This window comes from Silene latifolia, chromosome X (assembly GCF_048544455.1).
Source record: "Silene latifolia isolate original U9 population chromosome X, ASM4854445v1, whole genome shotgun sequence".
Taxonomy (NCBI): Eukaryota; Viridiplantae; Streptophyta; class Magnoliopsida; order Caryophyllales; family Caryophyllaceae; genus Silene; species Silene latifolia.
Window position 1 is genome coordinate 280831147 of NC_133537.1, and position 18554 is coordinate 280849700.

An 18554-nucleotide genomic window follows, 5' to 3' on the forward strand; every position below is an offset into this window, starting at 1 on the left:
GGTTATAAATGTAGCAAGCGGTATTTACCGATTCGGCCCAAAAGTTCTTAGGCAACTTACTAGTTAATAACATTGTTCTAGCCATTCCTTCAAGGGTTCTATTCATCCTTTCAACCACACCATTTTGTTGTGGGGTTCTAGGAGCCGAGAAGTTATGGTCTACACCATTGTCATCACAATAAGCACCAAATGATGAGTTTTCGAATTCGGTTCCATGATCGGTTCTCATTGAAACAAGTTTTAAACCAAGTTTATTTTGAATCTTCTTTAACCAAATTAGAAACTCATCAAATGTCTCATCCTTAGAGCTTAGGAAGAGTGCCCAAACAAACCTAGAGTAATCATCAACAATGACACACACATAACGACTACCACCTCTACTTCTAGTTCTCATTGGTCCACACAAGTCGATATGTAAAAGTTGCAAAGGTTGAGATGTACTCATAATTCTTTTGGATTTGAAGGAACTTTTAACATGTTTACCTCTAGCACATTCATCACATACTTTATCAATGTCAAATTTTATATTAGGAATGCCTTCAACTAAATCAAGTCTTTTAAGGGTATTAAGAGTCTTTGTACTAACATGACCAAACCTTTTATGCCATAACCAAGGATCATTGTTCATTACACTCATGCAAGACATGGTGTGACCGGATAGAGAGTTCAAATTAGTTAATTAAACATCTTTGACACGTCTTCCTTCGAGTATTAGTTCATTAGTAGTGGCATCAAAAATTCGACACATATTGGCACGAAATTCAACAACATTACCCTTATCACAAAGTTGAGAAATACTAAGGAGATTATGTTTCAAACCTTTGACAAGCCGCACATTGTCGACACAAAGTAAGGATGACTTACCAACTTTTCCAATACCAATTACTTCACCTTTCTTGTTGTCACCAAACCTTACCGTGCCACCATCATACGCTTTAAGTGAGAGGAATTGGCTTCTATCACCCGTCATGTGACGAGAGCATCCACTATCCAAGTACCAATTGCGGCCGCCTCTCACCAAGCCCTACACAAGATTAGTTTTTGAGTTTAGGAACCCAAATGAATTTGGGTCCCTTTTTGTGATCAACATAACTTGTGGTGTCTTTCTTAATGTTCATTTCTTTTAATGTTTTGGTGTTCTTATCAATGTCATCAAATCGTTTTGTACATCCATTAAAAACATGACCATTGTCACCACAATAATTGCAAATGATGTATTCGGGAAGACCTACATACTTCCTTCCTCTAAAATCATTTTTAGGCTTCTCGGATGCAATCAAACCTGACTGTTCCATTTGAACCCCAAACCCAAACAGATTTCTCACATTTCTCGGTTTGATTCGTAAGGAAGTTTAACACGGTTTGACTTCCTTCCCATTTTTCAGTGATGTTCTTAGCATTAACAAGTTCATTGGTCAAGTCGTTGACACGTGAGAGAAGATGCAAATTCTTTTCCTTTTCTCTTTTAAGTTCATCATTGTTAGCACTTTCTATGGACAATCTTTTCTCAACAATGAAGTCATGGGTGTGATTGTTGAGTTTAGACACGAGATAAATGATTCTTTCTTTGGACTCTTCATATTTAGATGTCATCTCGTCAAGTCTCTTGCTTAGATCAACGACTTCATCGGATCTATGGTGAGGAGAAGACCTAGAAGTGCTACATTCGGGCATACCTTTTTGAAAGAAAGTAAGCCTATCATGGAGATCTTCTATTTCATTCTTGAGACAAACAACCTCACTTTTAAGACACTCATTTTCATTTTCCAACCATTCACTTTTTCTTTTAAACTTGTCTAAATCGTGGTCAGAAGCAACAGTCTTAGAGACTGTTTCTCTTAAGTCTACAACTTCAACTACAAGGTCATAGATCTCATTTTCAAGAGCATCTTTGTCCTTCAAAATGTCATCACGTTCCTTGGTTAGTTGGGAAACTTGCATCACCAAAGTTGTGTTGACATTTTCAAGGTCAGAGACGTCCGTGGGGGTCAACCTAAGACGCTCTAGTTCTTTAGTCAAATGTTTGTTTAACTTATTGACTCTTTTGACTTCATTATATGCCTCGAAGTGACGATGAATGTGATCTGTTGCTTTTAGTTCATTTTTCGATTAAAGTTCTCTTGAGCAATTTCCTCAATCTCATTTTGCATTATATCAAGCTTATTAGTTTGAGACCGACACTTATCAAAAAGTTGGTCAAGAAGCTTACATACTTTCTCTTTGGAGTAAGTTCTAGCCTTGGCCTTTAGATGATTTACCTCGTTGTCGGAATCGGAGTCGGAATCGTCGGGGTTAGCCATGAGGCATCTTAAGTGTTCAAGTTTTGAGGTTTTTGAGACTTTTTCTTTACCATGATTTGCAAGACACATTTTAGCATCAAGTTCCTCCTCGATGAGTTCCTCATCTTCCTCGGAGTCGGACATTCCCCAAATAGCACTCATGACTCTATGTTTATAGTCCTTTTTAACCTTTTCTCTTCTTTCCTTAGATTTGATTTCTTCCCACTTGGGACATTCTTTAATTTGATGAGTTTTATCACCACATTTAAAGCATCCCACGGTGGAGGTAGGTCGTTTCTTAGGAAAGCGTTTTTTCGAGTAATTATTAGTGAACCTTTTGTTACTTTGTCCATTGACCAACCCGGCTAAATTCCTTGTGAACATAGCAAACTCGTCTTCCTCCTCATCTTCTTCATCACTTGGAGAAGATGTGAGGGCGAGACTCTTTCCCTTTGATGACTCACTAGAATGCTTATCGAGGTTAAACTCGTGAGCCATTAGTGATCCCATTAGTTCATGAAGAGATAGGGTTGACAAGTCTTTAGCTTCCTCTATGGCGGTGACTTTAGGTTGCCATTTAGGGGTTAGACTACGAAGGATTTTTCGAATGATGTCCTCGGACTCGAAATTCCTTCCTAGACTTTTAAGCTCATTAATAATACAAGAAAAACGAGAAGAGAAACTATTTAAAGACTCGTCCTTTGACATTCTAAACATCTCATATTGTTGCATGAGAAGGTCAATACGGTGTTTTCTTACTTGGGACGTCCCTTCATAAGCAAGTACAAGGGAATCCCAAATAGATTTTGCCGTAGGACACCCGGAGATTCGACTAACTTCCCCCTCACCAACACAACGTTGAAGAATCGACATTGCTTTGGAATTCTTTTCGGCAAGCTTGAAGTCGTTCTCATTGTAATTTCTTTCCTCTTTTGTCTTGGTGAAACCGTTAAGAATATCGGTTTCCTCAATGGCAAGAGGTCCATTTTGGATGATGTTCCAACATTGATAATCGATACTTTTGATGTAATGTTCCATTTTGAGTTTCCACCATCCAAAATTCGAACCGGTAAAGACCGGGATCTTGGAGTGTTTCTCGGAATCCATTACCCACGAATCAAACTCTAAGGCGATTAGCCTCGATCAAGAGCACGAGGCTCTGATACCAATTGTTGAGTTTATGGATTCAAGTACCTAAGAGAGGGAGAGGGTGAATTAGGTACTATTTTAAAAATTTATAACTTCAACTTTATTGAATTAAAGTGAGTTACAAGAACAAAAGAGATGAGAGGATACTTTGAATAATATTGAAAGATTGAACAAGTATCACTATGAATGTTTCTTTCAAGTATGAAAACAACAATCGTTTCGATCGTATCTATTTGTCTCAGTTTGTGAAATATGACTGCAGACCAAATGCGACAGTATGATGAACTGTTACTTCTAAGTTTAAGCGAAACAAAACAAACAAACAAAGTATAAAGCAGCGGAAATAAAGTAAGCACTTGAAGGGTCAAAGACCTCACATGTGAAGGGCAATAGCAACCACCCAAAACTTGCACCAAAAAGGAGTCTTTTGCAAAGGTAAGAATAGAGAAAGAAGGTTTGAAAGATAACCTTAAATGCTCATGCAAAATCAGAAAACAAAGGATGTGAGACAAGTCACATGATGACAAGTTAACACAAATATGGCAAAAAGCATTTCTTGTTTTCTTAAAGACCAAAGGATTGAATTTGCACAAAGAGGAAATATTTTGAATAATTCAAACCACTCTTTAAAGAATACCATCTCCTTAATAAAAATCTGATTTTTTATCTTTGAAAATGAAAGTCACGTGAGAGCTTTTGAAAGATAAAAGGGACTTCAAGTTTTTGCGAGTTGTGGCATAATCCAAACAGCTGTTTGCGTGTGAAAGCAACAGTCGTCTGGACTGTTTCTATTACTCTAGTATACTCTACTTTCTTGCTTGTACATTAGATGACACTTGACTAAATACAATGGGATTAATAGCAACTTCAACACTTCTTAATCCAAGCTTGATTACATCATTAATCCTGAAAAGGTAAACTAAGATAACACAAATCAAATGGGCATGTTATCATCAACATAAGGAACTCAACAGTACTATTTTCACAAGCTCGTGATTTTTATAAAGAACAAGTGGGAGAGCAAGTGAAAGGGCAGTAACTGGAATGGAGACTATAAAAGATCGCAAGCTTGTGACTGTCACAAACAGGACAGTCTGATATTGTTATGGGTGTTGGTACTTGTTGTACAAAGGTAGGTATGATTAGGGCAGAGCAAAAAATCTGATTATCCAAACTGATCCGATATCCGATCCGTATCTGATCCGAATGTTTGGATATCCGATCCGAAAGTTAAGTTTGGTTTGGATATCTGATCCGAAATCTTTGGTTTTGGTTTGGATATGAATATTAGAATTAAAACATTTGGATATCCGATCTGATCCGAAACTATAGTTTTCTAGTATAATTTCGAGAAAATAAAATTTTATTTGATATAAGAACTTAATTAATGTTTAAAATATTAGAGAAATATCTAGGTGATACTTAAATTTTATGTCGAGAACATTGGAATAAGAATACTAAAGAAAATCATCATGTAAGACTATGAATATAATCGTGTTTCAAACTTAATTTTAAAGTAAATTCAAAAGTATGGATATCCGATGGATATCCGCATCCGATCCGATTATTTTGGATACCCGAACATTGGATATCCGAAACATTTGGTTTGGATATTGGATATCTAATTTCAGGATTTTTAATATGGATATCCGATCCGAACTAGCACTTTGGATCAAATACCCGATCCGTACTCTGCCCTAGGTATGATAACTCTTGATGAATCCCAAAGGACAAAATGACGGCTTTTGGAAACATAAAGTAGGCGAGCTTGGATCTAGTACTTGATTTACCTGAGGATTATGTCCCTATTTGAAGTTATTTCCTACATTTTTAGTAAATTGTTTCTTAAGAGAGATTTGAAGTATGATAAATAAATAATCGAGACTGTAACTTTACTTTTTAAACCAATATACAATATGAAATGTTAATTTTGTTCTCTAGACGGTCAAATGTGGAGAGACAAGTTGGACCCTTAAGTTATGCCGACTACCTCAAGAGTCAAGAACCATGATATTCATTGCAATTAGGGGTGTTTGGTTGGGGAAGTTGGATTGGAATGGAATGGATTTAATCCATTCTAATATTTGGTTGAGCCATTTTGGAATGGAGTTGGAATCCGGATGGATTCTAAATCCATTTCAACCCCCTCTAATCTCATACCCAACTCTTACCCCAAGATTCTAACTCCATTTCATAATGTTTGACATTTCATTCCATTCCAAGGTTCAACCAAACACTATAAACCAAGTATGGGATTTAGAATCCATTCTATATTAGAATCCATTCTATAATGGTATGACATTCCAATCCATTCCATTCTTTCCCCTCGAACCAAACGCCCCCTTAATAAGTTCGGAGTATCTCGTAATTGGTGTTACATGTTAATTTAGGGGTGCGATTGAATTGAGAGATTTGGAGGGAAATGGAGGGAGGATTTAGAGGCTAAGAAATCTTCAGTTTGATTAGGAAAATAGAGGTGGAGGGTGGAGGGATCTGGAGGGGAGGGAAATTAGATCTCTAGATAGATCTCTCAATTTTCCTCATTTAAGCCAAATTATTTTTTACCCTCCAACAAAGATAAGATTTGGAGAGATAATTACCTCATTTATTCTGCATCCCCTTCCCTTCTCGTTTATTCAAACACGGCCTTAAATGTAGTTGATACCACATTAGAATATGGTCTCAGTATCCTTCAAAACCCACATTACATCCGGAGCAGCTTGTGTTCATCACTGAAATCTAGGAAGACAAAGCATCAACATAGCTCACCTCACACATCTATACATTTGTTACACTGATCAATTTAGTGAGTGAATTTGTGAAGTTGATTAATAACAAAATAGTGAAAATAAAGGTATGACTATAAATATATATATATATATATATATATATATATATATATATATATATATATATATATATATTTACCATATCAAAAGTAAGGCCAAAAATTAGTCTTCGGCAACTAAATCACCCGACTCTCTCTCAGTCTAAACAAACAATCCTTGAGACATCAACTTTACATTTAAGCGGTAAATTCGTGGTATATAATATATTGCTCATATTATCGACCTTGTATGGCAGTAATGGATTGATCATTAACAGAATTACTGAAAACGGAACTGCTTTGTTGGTCTTCAGAAGAAACCTCCCATTCAGTGAAGGGTGGCTTTTTCGGCTGTGGTAATTGTTCAATATCAGCATCAAGCATGGATATAACTGTTGATATGTTTGGCCTATCTTTCGCAAACTCTTGAACACACAATAATCCCACCTGTATGCACCTTTTAACGCTTGTCCGAGAGCCTGGCTCCGAGATCATTGGATCAATAAGGGAATCGACATTTCCTTCATTCCACGATTTCCATGCCTGTACAAAAACACAAAGCCAAGGGTCAAGGCTCTAGGACTTTGATGCTAACATAATAATTGCAGTTTGGAAGATAGGCTTAAGTTTTAGAGTGGGTTAACTGGTCATTACGGTGCACAATTATAGCCGGAGTCAGTTCAGGGTTGGGACTTGGGACGGGTGTCATGAGCCGAGTCAATTGAGTCATCTTCAGATCATAAATATTTAGTTTCCTTCAAATTAGCCATTTTTGGTTTGGTTCCATTTTTTAGACGGTTAATACGAGATTGGTCAGCTTCACTGACTCTACTCTAAAATAGCAAGGATTGACAGTTTGGCTCACTTACATATCCTGTAAGTGTCAAGGACTGCTCATAACGATGAAAGGTGGTGTTTTTTCTCGCGCTAACAATCTCTAATACAATGACCCCAAAACTGTATACATCGGATTTTTCAGAGAAGTGGCCCATCGCATATTCAGGAGACATGTAGCCACTGCATGAAAACATAAAACAGTCAAGCAAAGTTTGCACCTTATAAAACATGGTGTCAAAAACAACATTACCATGATGTTGTATCAACAGCTCTTGCTTATGGAGAGAGAAGGGTTTTGAAATGACCTCTGTGCTTTCAATATAAGGGTAACGCTCCTTACTTTAGATCCTATGAATTATAGTGTTTAATAGTACTTACTAGGTTCCCACCACTCTTCTAGTATTAGCTTGATCTTGATTGCCCCCAAATATTCGAGCCATTCCAAAGTCGGAAATTTTGGGATTTAAGTCTTCATCTAACAATATATTGCTTGGTTTTAGGTCCCTGTGAATGATTCTCAGTCTAGAATCCCTATGAAGGTAGAGGAGTCCCCTGCAAATGCCTTCGATGATATTAAACCGTTTCTCCCAAGGAAGAAGTTCTAGATTTACGGGATCTGTCATCAAAACAAGTATACTTCAGGTTAAATGTAGACTACAGAAAGCTAGAATATTGCAAAAATCGAAACATATAACACAATTCTCACCAAAAAGGAAAGCATCCAAGCTTCTATTAGGCATGTATTCATAAACCAACATTTTCTCATCACCTTCAACACAGCAGCCTAGAAGTTTTACAAGGTTTCTGTGCTGAAGTTTAGAGATCACAGTCACCTCGTTCATGAACTCTTCCAGGCCTTGGCCAGAAGATCTTGAAAGTCTTTTCACTGCTATCTCGTGTCCATCTTTCAATACACCCTAAAAATGAACGAAATTATGAATCCACGAATTAGTTGTTTTCTTAGTTTAAACTACTTTGTATATGTTCATATGACAGACATTATCATTTACCTTGTAAACAGGGCCAAAACCACCTTCTCCTAGTTTGTTATCCTCATGAAAGTCATCTGTTGCGTTTCGCAGCACATCAAATGTGTACAATGGTGGCTCTTGTAGTCCAAGTTGGCCAACATTATCTTCAAAACTGAATTTTTTCGTCTCCTCTTTTTTCCCTGATTCATACGGCACTCCATTATACAATCAAAGAAAATACAACCATGATCAATTCTTTATTGATTTTCACATCATTAGATTACCTTGTTGAGTGCGTGTTCTTCCCCTCCTCCACCATAGAAAGAACATGAAGAAAACGACCAGGGTGGCTCCAACGACTGTCACTGACACAATAACTGCAATCCTTTTGTGACTATTACCTTCATCTGAAAGACAAACATCCCACTAATCATCAAATTCATCACAGGCTTTTTCTTTTTTGATTTACGTACTATAATGAGATGCAAAGGCCAATACAATGACGGAACGAGAATCAAATCTAAGACACAATACCTTCATAACCATTAGCTAATAACTTGTTTACTATAGAATAAACCCTCAAAAATGCATAAAAGTATATACTTCACTTTGGCTGAATAACAACACTACATTTTGACACTTCATTTAAGGGCAACATAAAACTTCTTCCTAAAATAGCAGAGTCAGAGGATGCATAGGCAAGTACAACGAGCGAAGGGGAATAGAGCCTAGGATAAATACAGTCAAATGCATAAAAACAGGGAGAAAAAGGCCACTTACCTAGCTCAGACGATGGTAAACGCAGGAAAAGATCGACACCACCAGCCGAGAACTGCTGTGTATCAATCAAATCTTTGCTCCATACCATACACCCAATATTCAAATGATAAGAATAAGCCAGACATGAACAATTATTCAAACACTGACTTCTACAACCATCATCACTAAAAGCTGATCTCTTTTCGATATTATCAGGAACTTTCATAGTCTGAAGCCTCAAAAACCCGTCTTGATCCCCTCCCTGAATCCCACATTGAAGCTTTTCCCTTCTAACACACCCATCTCTCCAATTCCCCCTTTTCCACTCATCCAAATTCTTCGGCTCAAACCCTTGTAAACACTTACACACAGACTTATCATGATCACAACTTCCATACAGCCCACAAGTCCCATAAACCTCACATTTCGACGATGGTGCTAACCACCCAACTGTCCAATTCTTAACACCATCATCCCAATAATTCTCTAAAACTAACCCATCATAATTAGCAACATAATTAAACAAAAGTGATGCATCTTCAGGTGCAAATTTCATTGCAAGAGTTTTAGGTTCTATATCTAACACAAAACCATCATTCAAAGTATTATCAACATTTGGTAATCCTATATAATTATTACCATCCCATGGCCCACTTCTCCAATAAATCACACCATTATTCCATGTTAAAACTTGTGGTAATCCTGCTGTTCCAATCCCAACTGAAAAATTTCCTACAGAAGGATCATTTTCACTTTTCCATGCCTTAAAAATCACATGATTTTTATTAGGAGTGTCCGGAAATGTGGGTTGCATACCAGGTAAAAAAGTATTACTAGGTTCATCAAAACTTTGCCATATTATATTCGGATCGGTTATCGAGTCAGTCAAGTTGGACTGTATTAAAACAAAATTACCCGTATCCAAGAGTTGAGCTTGTGTACTTAACTTGGATATATTAAGTCCATTTGTTGACGACCATATGGTAGTATTTGACCCGTCTAGTAGCTCAAGATTACCATTTTCAGAAATTCGGAGCAACCCGGAATTATCTTCGATTGGAGTATCACGATTAGCTACCCATACAATGCTTATAACAGGTTTATTGAACCATATTCCAAGGAAACGGTTCGATGTTTCGGGTGGGCTGAAAAACCCGAGTTTGAACGTACCGTTTTGGGATGTTATGGAATCCGTATCCTTGAGGGATTGTGTAGTTGTAATGGTGTCGATAGTGAAACAAAGCTGAATTGAAGAGTAGAGAAGAAGTAGAGGGAGGAGGAGTTTGTGTAGAGGTGATGCCATGTTGACCGTTGTTGTCCAAATTGCTTGACTAAATATGTTTATTTAGTTTATTTATGCCAATTGTGTTGTTATTTTCATTTTGTTGTTTGCTGAAATTGTGTAAAGTTATGGTTTTCTATAATGTTGGTCTATTTAAAGTAGAAATTGTGTTAATGTGCTTACCTAACTTACTTGGGATTGGACTCTCAGTTGGTCTTCTTTTCAAACGGTCTATTTTCGTCTGAAATAACAATACGGGGTTTTAACACTATTTTATAGCCAAATGTAATCACTTTTTAAAAAAAAAATCACCAATAAGCTATAAAATTAACTGGATCATTGTGGTGAAAATTCGTCTGAAACAAGAGTTTACGTTGGACTTTTGGGTGTTTTAATTTGTTTTTTATTTGGATTGAAATAAACTGGATTCACTTTAACGTTTTATTAGGAATTTCAAATATTTTGAATTCAATACGTTACTTTTCTTACAAGTTTTAACTTCATTCTTATCAAAGTATATAAGACAAACAAAGTAAACGATCTGAAATTAGTATGAAACTTTAAATTCATTCCTTCTTTGGATTACATTTAAAATTCATTATATTTCATCGTTTGTCAAACGATACCTACAAAATATATTGATTGAAAAAAAAAAAATTAAGAAAAGGCTGCATTATTGATTATGTCAGTAGGTGGATTATACATCCGATGTATTACCACCAATTCATTAGTTTCTGAGCATTATAACAAAATTTTTGAGTTTTGTTTTAAAAATTCTGAGTTTTACTATAAAGTTTCTGAGTTTATTCATTTAAACATTAAGCTCTAAAAAATTACAATAAACTCAAAAACATTACATATAAATTTAGTAAAATTTGAGTTTTGAAGGAAAAAATTAAAATCTAACTTATAAATTTTAATAAGCTCAAAAAAAATATACATATGCTCAAAAACAAATAAAGTTTGAGGTAATAAGCTCAAAAAATATACATATATGCTCAAAAACAAAAAAGTTGGAGGTAGTACATCCGATGTATGTTCCTTTTTCTCTGATTATGTAGATATGACACACTATGTTTATTTTTATGCAACACATGATATAGCATTACGTAAGGGTAGTAACCAAAATCCATTATCTATAATTATGGGGTATATGTTTTATATGTCATTTGAAAATATTGTCTATGTATTTTGAATTTTGTATGTTATATACTTAGTGTATACACTAGTCTCTCAATAATGATAGTAATAAGAATAGATGATAGTACATGGAACACCAATAGGAATTGGAACCTACCTGAGATTATCTGTGACGGAAACGACTTAATTAGATGGATAACCAAATAACAAATTATCTTAATAATCGTTCGAAAAAGATGTGAGCCGATAACACATTTTTGTTAATTATTTCATGCGAAAAGAAAGATCTCGGTTGTGTATGATAATATATAGTCAACTTTGTAATACTTGTTTGTTGAAGTGTACTTCTATATAGCAAGTAGCAAGTAGCAAGTAGCAAAAGCAATTAAAGACGTCAGCTTTCGCCCTGGTACCCGCTTTCAGATATGGATTTTAGTGTGATAACAATTGCTAAATGTATTACGAGTAGTAATTATTATCATAAACTGCCAACCTTATTTGAAGGGAATATATACGTTTTCGATCTCATCCATTATTCATATGAGTCCCACTTTTCTTTATTATAATGTGCCGTTTGTAAGAGTGTAGGTTAGTTAATGACTAGTGACTTACCTTTATTGAAATTATTTGTCTTGTGGTCCCTCTTACATGTCTGCTTAAGGTTTCTATTAAGTCAACACACTGTATTATTAAGTCAACACACGCGGATAGGTTGATTACACTCAAAATTGATTTCCTTTTCATAAGTCACAAGGGTGTAGCAGGTTAACAAGTCAAACTTAAAACGGATGATATTCAAGTTAAAAATAAGGCGGGTTAATAGGTATCGTATTGTATGAATATGATATATTGTATGAATATTGCGATATTGTCGGGATATTTTTTGTTTGCTTATTCTCCAAGCAATATATTTAGGAATATATATTTAGGACTATTTACGTTTCCTTATTCTAGTTTCTTTTTAGTCAAGTATGTTTGTTATATATACATGTAATTTAGGTCATGTAAACACATTTAATAAGATACAATCTTTCCTATTCACAACTTCTTCATGGTATCAACGCCAATGGTTTAACGATCCAAATTTTTTTTTCTCCACGACAATCACCACAAATAAAGCTTTGTCCATCTGCTCGACTTGCTCACGTAAGTCATCCCTTTGCTCGTAATCATGACCAACGGAACGGCAAGCGAACGGTATTCTTGAACGGTAACGGTAAGAAGCTCCAACTTATTCATGATGCTTCTACAATTTATTATTTACATCCGTCCGAAGGTCCGAGTAATTCTTTAACCAAATATATGTTAACTGGAGATAACTATGAGATTTGGACCAAAGCCATTATTAATGCCTTAGATAGTCGTAATAAATTTGGTTTTGTTAATGGTGATTTTTGTAAGCCGGCGGATGAAAAATCGACCGAATTCGCTGCTTGGAAATCCAATAATTCTATTATTTGCTCCTGGATTTTTAATTCGGTCGATGTTTCCATCCAACCGAGTATTGTGTCTCATAATATTGCTTCAGAATTGTGGGCTGATTTAAAAGAACGGTATTCTACCATTAACGGTCCTCGTATTAATCAATTGAAGTCGGAATATCACAATTTTCGTCAAAAGGAACTTTCGGTTGTGTCCTACTATAATAAATTTAAAGGCTTGTGGGATGAGTTATATGGGTCTGTAGATGTCACTTGTGGGTGTAGTTGTTCGGCTGCAACAAAACTACGTGCTAGAGCCGCGGAAGAACAAGTTCATGACTTTGTCCTCGGCCTCAATGATGATAAGTACAACACTCTTCGAACCCAAATTCTCAGTATGGACCCTATTCCAACGATTAATAAGGCTTTTTCGTTGGCCACACAAGAAGAAAGACACAAATCGATTGTTCGTGATCGAGATGATAAGACGGAGGCTATGAGTTTCATTGTTCAGCGCCCGTCGTCCTCCTCTGCTCCACCCCATTTTCTGCTGTATCCACCCTTTCGTGCACTTACTGCAACAAGCCGGGTCATGATTATGATCATTGTTTTCAACGCATTGGTTATCCATCTCGTGGCAGAGGACGCGGTCGTTATTCTAGAGGTCGTGGTAATTTTTCGTCAGGTCGAGGACAAAGAAAGAACAACAACTCGCCATCGCCATCGCAAATGCCGCTCAAGGACCTCGCACTGAGACGCCATCTGCAACGACTTCAAACACTGTGATTCCGGGACTCTCCTCTGAGCAATCTCAACAATTATTTTCGTTATTAGACAACGCCTCTGCCTCTTCCAAGTTATCGGGTATGTCTCGTTCTAATGATTCTTTTTGGTTGCTCGACAGCGGCGCTTCTCATCATATGACAGGTTCACTCGATTTTCTAATGGACCACAAGTCACTTGCACCTTCCTCTGTGAGTCTCCCGGACGGAGGGCAAACCACGGCTACATTAAGTGGCTCGGTTATATTGGGCTCTCTTACTCTTCGGAACGTGCTCTATGTTCCTCGCCTCAAATGCAATTTAATTTCCATTGGACAATTAATTAGTGATAGTGATTGTTTTGTCACGTTTACTAACCGGCTGTGTGTTTTACAGGACCGCAATTCGAGGATGCCGATTGGAGTGGGTGAGCAATCTAACGGGGTGTATTACTATCGGCCAGTGACACAACAAATTTTGAGTAATAAGAGCACGGTCGACTCTACCTTACTGCTACATCGTCGCCTCGGACATCCGTCTCGTCAGCATTTATCATTTATTTCTAGTATTTCTCAGAATAATCCAATTAATAAACTTTTAGCCAATTGTGATGTATGCATTCGTGCTAAGCAAACTCGGAGTTCTTTTCCTATTAGTCTCACTGTTTCCCAAAATTTATTTGATTTAATACATTGCGATTTATGGGGTCCATACTCTACTCCGTTTCTGTCTGGTGCGCATTATTTTCTCACCATTGTCGATGATCATTCTCGTGCGGTATGGGTCTATTTAATTAATGACAAAAGCGAGGTGCCCAGCTGCATGAAAAATTTTTGTGCAATGGTTCGCACACAATTCAGTAAAGAGATCAAAATAATCCGTTCCGACAATGGGACAGAGTTTGTCAATTCCTCTCTTCGTGACTTTTATAGCAATTATGGGATTTTATTACACACTTCTTGTGTGGATACTCCACAACAAAATGGACGAGTAGAGCGGAAACATCGCAATATATTGGAAGTAGCTCGTGCGCTCCGATTTCAGGCTTCACTACCTATCACCTATTGGGGTGAGTGTGTACAAACGGCAGTGTTCCTAATCAACCGTACACCTACTGCCCTGTTAAATGGAAAGTCACCTTATTCCATATTATTTGGTTCCGACCCTAATTTAGATGTCTTACGTACCTTTGGCTGCTTGTGTTATGTTCACTACCGGCCGCGTGTCAAAGATAAGTTCGGTCCTCGGAGCCGCCGCTGTGTGTTTTTGGGGTACCATGCCGGTAAAAAGGGTTGGAAAGTAATGGATTTAGAACAGAAGACCGTCACCGTGTCTCGTGATGTGCGTTTTATGGAGGATGTATTCCCTTTCGCCTCCTCTGTTTCTCCTCCCGCTGACTCTGCCCCGCCATACGCTGACTTTCCTCTCGTACCCGACCCACCTGTCGAAAACAGGGGGAGCACTAACACGGCCGCACAGCCTTCTTCTAACACCGTTGAGTCAGGGGACGGTGAGGCTGCTGTCCGTCGAGGCACAAGAATTCGTGCTCCACCACCGTAACTGGATGATTACCTTTGTAATTCGGATATTGATGAACATCTGTGTCACACGGCTCTTTATACACACCCCGTTTCTTCATCACCCATTCCAGCGACATCCTCAGGTACGCAGTTTCCTATTGCTAATTTTATTCGTTATGATAATTTTTCAAATTCCCATCGTAAATTTCTCGCTTCCGTTACTGCCAATATTGAATCTCGGTCTTATAAAGAGGCAGTCATACATGAACGATGGCGTGTTGCTATGAAACGTGAGATTGAAGCACTTGAAAAGAATCATACGTGGGATATAGTTAATTTACCTCCAGGTGTGAAACCAATTGGCTGCCAATGGGTATTTAAGACGAAATACAATTCGGATGGGAGCATCGAACGTGATAAGGCTCGCCTGGTGGTTCTGGGCAATCACCAGAAAGAGGGAATTGATTTTACTGAGACATTTGCACCCGTCGCAAAGATGGTTAGAATTCGCATTTTTTTGTCAGTGGCCGTTGCTCGAAATTGGGAAATTCACCAACTTGATGTAAACAACGCGTTTTTGTACGGTGATCTTCGTGAAGACGTCTATATGCGTCTACCTCCTGGTTTTTCGGTTCCATCATCCCATCAAGTTTGTAAGCTACGGAAGTCCCTTTATGGTCTTCGGCAGTCCCCGCGCAATTGGTTTGCTAAGCTCACCTCGGCACTTCGAAAATACGGTTTCACTCAGTCTCACGCCGACCATTCTTTATTCACTTATCGCCAAGGAACTGATACTTTGTGCTTATTGGTTTATGTTGACGATATCCTTGTCGCTGGTAATAATTCGGCCCTTTGTGCTACATTTAAGACTTATTTAGATAAATGCTTCCAATTAAAGGATTTAGGACCGCTGAAATATTTTCTTGGGATCGAATGTGCTCGCTCCCCTGAAGGCCTGTTTTTATGCCAGCGAAAGTATGCTCTTGAAATTCTTCACGAGGCTGGTTTACTCGCCGCTAAGCCAATCGACACGCCCTTGCCTCAGAATCACTCTTTGGCCGCTGATGAAGGTCCTCTATACGACAATCCAGCCTTATATCGTCGGTTGGTAGGTCGTTTAATTTATCTAACCCTTACACGACCGGACTTGACATATGCAATACATATTCTTTCTCAGTTTATGCACGCTCCTCGCAAAGCACATTATGACGCGGTCATCCGTGTTCTACGCTATATTAAGTCTCATCCGGGGCAAGGCCTCGTCTTGAGTGCGACTAATGACTTCCAACTCCATGCTTATTGTGATTCCGACTACTCCAGTTGCCCGATTACCCGATGCTCTGTCAGTGGTTACTTTATTTTTCTTGGTAATTCTCCTATTTCCTGGAAAACCAAGAAGCAAACTACGGTTTCATTGTCCTCTGCTGAAGCCGAATATCGCGCTATGGCTTCCGCTTGTGCTGAAATAAAATGGGTGCGATATATTTTAGCTGCTCTTGGTGTTTCTCAACGACAACCTGCTCGTTTATATTGCGATAACAAGGCTGCCTTATACATTGCAGCTAATCCTGTTTTTCATGAGCGCTCCAAGCACATTGAAATTGATTGCCATTTTGTGCGCGAGCTGTTGTTGTCTAAGGTAATTACCACTAGTCACGTTGGTACTAAGCTGCAGTTGGCTGACATTTTTACGAAGGCTCTTGGTGCCGTACAGTTCCATTTTCTTTTGTCCAAGTTGGGTGTTCGTGATCCTCACACTCCCACTTGAGGGGGAGTATTGCGATATTGTCGGGATATTTTTTGTTTGCTTATTCTCCAAGCAATATATTTAGGAATATATATTTAGGACTATTTACGTTTCCTTATTCTAGTTTCTTTTTAGTCAAGTATGTTTGTTATATATACATGTAATTTAGGTCATGTAAACACATTCAATAAGATACAATCTTTCCTATTCACAACTTCTTCAATGAATTATAGTTGTTCATGGGTTATCCCGCCTATTAGCCCCATTCGTCCAGGCCGCTTATTACGTGGGTTTGGACAATTATTTTTTACCCGAAAAATTAAGAGGGCGGGCCAAGCCCAACCCGTTAAGTTAAATGGGCGGGTATGGTCAACAAGAAAATCCTGTGGGCCGGCCCATTAGGCCCGTTTACTATTTAAATTCTTTACTTTTACTCTTAAAAAAAAGACATTTTCGTTAAAATATAACGAAAACATTTATATATTGGGTACCCTTGTATATTTTAATTAATAAAACATCTAAATTGAAGTTTCGTGTTACGGCCCATTAGTCCATGGGCCGCCCGACTTTTGACTAAAGGGCGGGCAAGGGCAAGGATAATTGGCCCATAATTAAGGCCCGACCCGCCCACTAAGGTCTTAAAGGGCAACTTTTTCCTTCACAGCCCGACCCAAGCCCGCATTTGAGCAACTCTAGTATGAATATGCCATGTTCTTGAACGTTGAACTTTGGGACGAATTTCTCTTTTAGGGGGAGTGAATGTAACAATTAGGAAGTTAAAGAAAGAAATCAAGCGTTATGAGAGCGACAATGTCAAGGGAACCTCGAGTTGAGAAGCGTTTATATGTAAGAGAGTGAATACGGTAAGGGCTTGAGAAAGAGAGAAGACTTGAGAGTTGGTAACGAGACGGAGAGAGAGACTTAAGAGAACGGTGAGAAAGAGAGCGTGAGGCGAACTTCGGAGACGAAGTTCATTTTAAGGGGGGAAGATTATAATACCCGGATTCTTTGGGACCCGCAAAAGTACCTCGGGACGCGTGAGAGACCTACAGTGGACCTACTGGAGTATTGGATGGACCGAGTGAGTGCACACTAGACTCGACCCAGTGAGGCTGTAGTGGACCGAGTTGAGGGTTTACTTGATCGAGTGGCCGAACACTCGACCGAGTGCCACTGTTCAGCACCCAATAAACGCCTTCGGGATTCACCTTATCTTATCCAAATCATTTCCTCCTCTTTCCTTCTTACTCTAAACTCTCTCCCTTCTCTCTAAAACCCTCACAAACATATTCTCATGGGATTCAAGCTTGATTTGGTGGATTGTTCATCTTCCTTCTTCCCTCCTCTTACTTTGTAAGTTAAGATCTACCCTTCTCTAATTAGTTTAAACCCTAACTTTTGGGGATTTTGTTTTGAGTAATTAATTAGTAATAGGGTATGTAATATGAGTAATTAATGGATAATAAGGGGTTTTGTAATGTATAATAGTGTAGGGTGTATTTGTGATAGTATTGTGTGGTTTGTATAGGATGAGACGGTTTCATGAGACGGAATTGGGATGGATTCGAAAAGGTAGGTTAATTCTACTCAGTTCCAATAATGTGCGTGTATATTTGTGTGTCTTTTGCATCATTTGCATATTATGAGTTGGATTGCATCAACATGGTATTTGTGGAGGATCTTGATGAGTCTCTTATGTTGTTGGAAATGCATTATAACATGACATTGGTTTGTGAGGACTCAAGGAGTCGAAACAATTGAGTAATAGAGGTCCATGGCATGTTGAAGAGTGTATTCCATGATTAGTCTTACTTTGATGTGTTATGTTGCATATTATATCATTGTGGTTGTTGTTGTATAT

General features: G+C 38.0%; 2 protein-coding genes across 2 annotated transcripts; one reads left to right on the top strand and one right to left on the bottom strand.

Moving 5' to 3' along the window:
* Positions 1-6379: 6379 nt before the first annotated feature.
* On the bottom strand, positions 6380-10232 carry LOC141616809 (G-type lectin S-receptor-like serine/threonine-protein kinase At1g11330). The gene is made up of 7 exons (XM_074433958.1): positions 8844-10232; positions 8348-8470; positions 8103-8263; positions 7799-8009; positions 7471-7708; positions 7125-7272; positions 6380-6798 (listed from the first exon to the last, which is right to left on the bottom strand). Exons 1-7 carry the CDS (start codon positions 10123-10125, stop codon positions 6493-6495), a joined length of 2469 nt encoding a protein of 822 aa, XP_074290059.1. The 5' UTR covers positions 10126-10232; the 3' UTR covers positions 6380-6492.
* Positions 10233-12546: 2314 nt separating this feature from the next.
* On the top strand, positions 12547-14986 carry LOC141620199 (uncharacterized). Its single transcript, XM_074437131.1, has 2 exons — positions 12547-13335; positions 13823-14986. Exons 1-2 carry the CDS (start codon positions 12547-12549, stop codon positions 14984-14986), a joined length of 1953 nt encoding a protein of 650 aa, XP_074293232.1.
* Positions 14987-18554: the final 3568 nt, after the last annotated feature.